Genomic DNA, 6,000 nt, shown 5'->3' on the forward strand with positions numbered 1-6,000 from the left:
GAAAACAATCAGCAATGACGTCGTTTGATATACCCGATTCTGGTTTCCTGGGTCCTACAGGACCCATACGTTTCAAAGAGGGATGGAGGTGTTTATACCGATTCGGATGATGTGGGTAACACAGGACCCACACTTTTTAAGCGCAGCAGTGATAAAGGGATATTCCCATGACGTTGACCGCCCAAGCCTCCGGGTCCGGTACCGGAGACACGAAGACTGGGAGACGCCGAGAGAACCGGGTGGCGAACAGATCCAAGAGGGGTTTGTCCACCTGCGTCCAAAGACGCCGCAGTGCCTGGTGCGCGATAGTCCACTCCGAGTGCAGTACCTGCGACTGAGCGACTGAGCGAATCTGCCAAGATGTTCAGGCACCCCGGAAGGTACTTCGCTGAGATCACTATCCCCTGATGGAACGCCCAAGTGAGAATCTCGCATGCTCTGTTGGACAGAACTAGCGAGCGCGTGCCCCCCTGCTTGTTCAGGTACACGGCCACAGTGGTGTTGTCCGTGTGGATCAACACCTGCTTGCCTCGCAGAGAGGCGACAAACTCCAGAAGCCCGAGGCGCACTGCTTCCAATTCCAGAATGTTGATGTGCAACAACTTCTGAGCCTGGTCCCAAAGACCGGAAGCTGTGTTCCCCTCCAGATGAGCTCCCCAACCCTGAAGAGAAGCATCGGTAAAGAGATGCAACTCCGGAAGGGGCAGTGAAATCGGAACGCCCTGAGTCAGCCAGGCCGAATCCAACCACTGCCTCGTTGACTCCAGGAACCATCCCTGAAGGGGAAGAGACAAATTCCAACCTTGAGAGGCTGGATCCGTTTGTGAACTCTGCCCAGCGGAATCAGGGTAGACATCGACTCCATCTGGCCCTGGAGTGAAGCCAATACCCTGACTGGCGCGTGGCGGAGGCTCGACAGGGACCTGACCAGATCCTGTAGCTTGTCTATCCTCCGCTGGGCGGGACAAACAGTCCAAGCTCGGGTGTCGAACACCATGCCCAGATACGTAAACTGCTGAGAGGGAACCAAGTCGGACTTCCCTTGGTTCACGGAGAAACCTAAGTCTCTCGCAGTCTGCAAGACTATCCGGGTGTGCTGATCGCACAGGGACTCTAGCTGATTCAGGACCAACCAGTCGTCCAGATAAACTCTGAGACGAATCCCTTGCTGCCGCACTAAAGCGCAAAGCTGGCGCACTATCATGGTGAAGATCCAAGGCGCTAACGAGAGCCCGAACGGCAGCGCCCTGAACTGGAACACCCTGTCGCCCCACAGGAACCGCAGCCACTTTCGATCTGACCTGTGCATCAGAATATGGAAGTATGCGTCTGTCAGGTCGATGGAAGTGACCCAGTCCAACGGACGAAGGGCCTCCCTGACAAAGAGAGAAAGCCGTTCAAGGGAGACAGATCCAACACCGGTCGCCAACCCCCTGACGCTTTCGGGACGACAAACAGTCTCCCGTAAAACCCCGGGGATCGACGATCGATGACCTCCTCTATCGCATGCTTCTGCAAAAGCAGCAGCACCTCCGCCTGAATGACGGCACATGCCTCCGGATCGGCGGGAAACCTGAAACTGGGTGTTGTTCTGGTTAAAGGAGCCTTGTCCTCTAACCAGAGCAACCGGAACCCCGATCGAACCACTCCCATAACCCAAGGGCTGCTCGCGAGAGACAACCAAGCTGGAACGGCCCTTGAGAGGCCGCCCGCTACCAAAGGGGTAGGGGCTAGAGGAGTGGTTGGATCGGGGAGCCTTCATTGGGGGTTAGGTTTACCACCTGACCCCTTCTTCCCGAAGGAAGGCTTCTTATTATAGGGGCGAGAACGGCTGCCACCCCTATGCGACCGCGTCTTTTGCCCAGAGCCACGAACAGACGAAGACTGCGTGGAACCGCCTTTCTTCTGACCCTGCTTAAGGGCAAGCTCTGAAAGCTGACCCATCCTGTCCCCCACCGTCCGCAACCGCCTGAGCGGAAGCGTAGGCAGGAAACGGATTGCCGTTACCACCTACGACCGGAACTCCCGTAGGATGCGAACCGGAAGTCGATGGTAACGATTTGAAAGTGCCACGATCCCTCGAAAGAAATCCTGTGGCCGGAAATCCCTTTGACGAAGCAGTAGAACCCATGGACGAGGGGCCGGGCGAATCGGCCCCAGCGACGCGGGTGGGATACACCAGTGTCCTCTTTCCAGACGTCGACAGTTTCCCAACGTACTGTATAAAAAAAATCACAGTAATTTCAGTTACGAGTTAGAAAACTCACTCTCTCTCTCTCTTTCTCTCTCTCTCTGGTGTGTGCATGTGTGTGTGTGTGTGTGTGTGTGTGTGTGTGCAACATATCAAGTATCATTGCAATGAGAACTTATTTGGTATACAGTGTGAATATCAAAATGACCACATGATAATCTACGTTTTTGCACACATTCTTCGTCTCCAATTAGAAGGCCAGATATCGAATAAATAAACACTTCTGTGCCATCAACAAACAGTACACTTTGTATAAATGAAAACAGTAAAACTAACTTACTATGAGGCTGCTCCACATTGACCTGTACACATCCTGCCTGGTGGAACCCACGTGGTGCAGGATATGCACCATCCCCTTTGGCACGTCCGCGCTACAGACACAAAGGATGTAAAATATTGGTGAAATCAGAACTAACATTAGGGTGAAAATGGTGTTAACTCACTAGGACGTTGTATTCACCATGCATCACTGTACATCTACAAAGTAGTCTATAAAACACAAGACAGTACGCGCAGCACGTTGATATTTTTTTTTTCGAGCTCAGCTAAATAACTGAAGCACATGGGAATCTCATTATCACACCCAAATGAATAAATAGTTCCAAGTACACAAAGAGATCATGTTCTGACTTGTTGAAAGTACTTTATTACAGTGCCGTTCATTTTCTAGTACCAACGAAGTTTAGACAACAAAGGATTTAAAATGGCTTACCCAACATTTCTGAAAGCTTCCTCGAGGTTTGCCTTGCTTGCTGATGCCATTTTGTCAATGTGTCACGATGATCAGTACTCACGGAAACAAAAGAATTACATCGCCAAGGCAAATGACTCTGTGCAACCTTCTTTAAAAAGTATGGGTCCTGTGGTACCCACATCATCCGAATCAGTATAAACAGTTTTATCCTTCTTTGAAAAATATGGGTCCTGTAGGACCCAGGATGCCATAATCGGGGTATCAAACACGAAGCCCGGTGAAGGTTAACAGGATGTTTGAAGATGTGTTTCTTTTATTATTTGTTTGAGAGACAAGAAGTTGGAAAAAAAGTGTTATTTCATGTTCTTTTGTCACCGAGGGCAAAGTTAGTCAATCATTGATATAGTAAAAAAAATCTGTTTTGTTTGTTGCCATTGAAATAACACTTACAACAGCACTAAACATGATGTTGCTAATTATCTTTTTGTGGACTATTCAATGGAGTGTTTTGAATTGTGCCATTTATCATGCAACAACTGGTTTATTTTTACGGTGGTTGATTTTCCATTATGCAAAAATATAATTCTATGGCTGAAGACTACCTTCTTCTTCTTCTTCTGCGTTCGACGTGAAGACTACCTCATTTCATTCTATTTCATGATTATACTGAACACACTCTAGCAGTAGCCCTGCTAGTCCGTTTATCTCATTCGAGGCGCAGCTAAATTTCCCCTGTGTTCCCTGCCAACGCGCGATTTAGAGCCATTTTGAAAAAAATATTAAAAATCAACAACACAAGATAACCTTACATACCTTATGTTTTTGCAAAGTTTGAAACTTACTCTTTTAGAAAATATATGAAACATTTGAAAGTACATACCTTTTGTTGTCTTCATATCCACGCAAAATATCCAATTTGAAGCAAAACAAAAAAACTTTCTACGTCATGGGTTCATCATACACAATGTCATGATCGACACTTGCATTGCCCGAATCATCACCCAAATGATCGTCCATTGGCACAAAATCGTCACCAGAATCTAAAATATCATCTCCACTATCATCATCACTGAGGTCAAGATCAGAACCGTACTGAATAACACGTTCTAGCACTCTTTTCAAGTTACTACGTCTCAGCAGAACGATCCGCCATCTTGGAAAAGTCAAAACACGTGGGTCGCACACCGTCAACAAAATTTTTATTAATCCCAACAATTTAAGGGAAGGAACTGTTTACAGTGAATGGTACCACTGTAGACAGATAGAAGTTCATTGCAGGGGTTGTTTCCCTTGGTCAGCAGGACCGTTTACACCGTTAAAAATTCGTGATATCCGTCGGAACTCAAGTGCCGGCACGCAGCCAACGCTAAACACAGATGTCGGAATTCCAGTTCCGACGCGCCTCGAATGAGTTAAGGAAAGTCGACACATTGTATGTTCCCGTCAGAACAATGTATATACACTGGGTGCGTATGATGTTTTTTCGGTTTTTTTATTATGAGCACACTGGTGGTTGTGTTTTTTTAATTTGATATTTAATGATTTATTCAGAATGTGTTCTTGCAAATCATTGTTGGACATTTTAAAGGTGCTCGTCTGCATTTTTTCTCCTTTTTTTTTATATTACTACATTTTAATTTAACTAAAAAGTTGTGACAGATGACATCTTCTTAATTTATTCCCCTTGTTTTTAACATGACTATTAATATTATAAGGAGAGTTTGCTGAGAAAAAAACCCATTGTTTTACCTATAACTTTTTTAAAATAACTTTTTGCACAGTGGTTCTTCTCATCATGTGACTTAACTTTTTAGCGAAATTTAATGGTAGGATTATGAATAAATAAGCAAAACACAGACGAACACCTTTAAATAAGCTAGATGGGACATATCTTAGGATTGGTCAAAAGGTCAGTTTATTATGTGCTGTCAAAACAACGATGGTGGAGACAATTGGCTATTTTTAATTCATTTGTGCAGCAAAAATGAGGCTATGTTCTGACAACTGACCACGTATTGAACAGTCACAACTTTTCAGACAATGGAAAAATGCATGATACAAACTTGACTTGGTTATACTTGTAGAGCCTATGAATACTCACAAAATGCATGTCAGATTCTATTAGCAAAAAACAATACGAAATCTGAGCAAGTGAGTCATGATTATCGGTGGCTTTGCCCTTGTTTAAAGCGGCTAGATCTGATTTAAAACAGCTATGCCTACGTTGCATTCAGACATTGTTTTCAGCCGATTTGAGCGGAATGGCTGTACATATTGTTCAGCCAACCTTAATTAGAGCAACCCTTACCCTTGTTATCCCAAAGAAGTACTGTACGCCCCCCGCGGGTTAGGGGGAAGAATTTACCCGATGCTCCCCAGCATGTCGTAAGAGGCGACTAACGGATTCTGTTTCTCTTTTTACCCTTGTTAAGTGTTTCTTGTATAGAATATAGTCAATGTTTGTAAAGATTTTAGTCAAGCAGTATATAAGAAATGTTAAGTCTTTTGTACTGGAAACTTGCATTCTCCCAGTAAGGTAATATATTGTACTACGTTGCAAGCCCCTGGAGCAATTTTTTTATTAGTGCTTTTGTGAACAAGAAACAATTAACAAGTGGCTCTATCCCATCTCCCCCCTTTCCCCGTCGCGATATAACCTTCGTGGTTGAAAACGACGTTAAACACCAAATAAAGAAAGAAAGACTTAAGAAACGTCGTTTAAACTCGGCGTACAGCGAGCTTCCGCAGCGACCACTGCTCTTTTGTTGTGGAGGCTGTGTGAATTACTTCCCGTTTAGTCATGCATATAGTCTCAATGCCACACTGAATTGGCCACTAGAACCCGAGTTTTGAGATATGAAACTATTCCGGTCGTGAAGCATTGTTATGGTTTATAGTAGCATAACACTAGTCTGGTGGCGATAGGAGAGAGTAAATCAGACCTAGCCGCTTTAAACTCTCCCTCTTGTACAAAAGAGTAGTGGTCGCTTCTAAAGCTTGCTGTACGCCGAGTTTGAACGACGTTTCTTAAGTGTACAGTACTTCTTTGGGATAA

General features: G+C 45.1%; 1 protein-coding gene across 1 annotated transcript; it reads right to left on the reverse strand.

Annotated features, from left to right (window-relative positions):
• Nucleotides 1-1,559: 1,559 nt before the first annotated feature.
• Nucleotides 1,560-3,243, reverse strand: LOC138948871 (uncharacterized). Its single transcript, XM_070320508.1, has 3 exons — nucleotides 2,964-3,243; nucleotides 2,532-2,622; nucleotides 1,560-2,218 (listed from the first exon to the last, which is right to left on the reverse strand). The coding sequence occupies exons 1-3, from the start codon at nucleotides 3,011-3,013 to the stop codon at nucleotides 1,916-1,918; spliced, it is 444 nt and encodes a 147-aa protein (XP_070176609.1). The 5' UTR covers nucleotides 3,014-3,243; the 3' UTR covers nucleotides 1,560-1,915.
• Between the last annotated feature and the right edge of the window lie 2,757 nt (nucleotides 3,244-6,000).

The sequence above is a fragment of the Littorina saxatilis genome, linkage group LG15 (assembly GCF_037325665.1).
Source record: "Littorina saxatilis isolate snail1 linkage group LG15, US_GU_Lsax_2.0, whole genome shotgun sequence".
Lineage (NCBI taxonomy): Eukaryota > Metazoa > Mollusca > Gastropoda > Littorinimorpha > Littorinidae > Littorina > Littorina saxatilis.

What these genes read in the sequence shown, in the direction of transcription:
- LOC138948871 (XM_070320508.1), bottom strand. Translation starts at nt 3,013, where the DNA reads ATGGCATCAGCAAGCAAGGCAAACCTCGAGGAAGCTTTCAGAAATGTT. An exon ending in GAAGCTTTCAGAAATGTTGG is followed by an intron (nt 2,623 to 2,963) that starts GTAAGCCATTTT and finishes TTGTGTCTGTAG; the next exon opens with CGCGGACGTGCCAAAGGGGA. An exon ending in CAATGTGGAGCAGCCTCATA is followed by an intron (nt 2,219 to 2,531) that starts GTAAGTTAGTTT and finishes TTTTTTATACAG; the next exon opens with TACGTTGGGAAACTGTCGAC.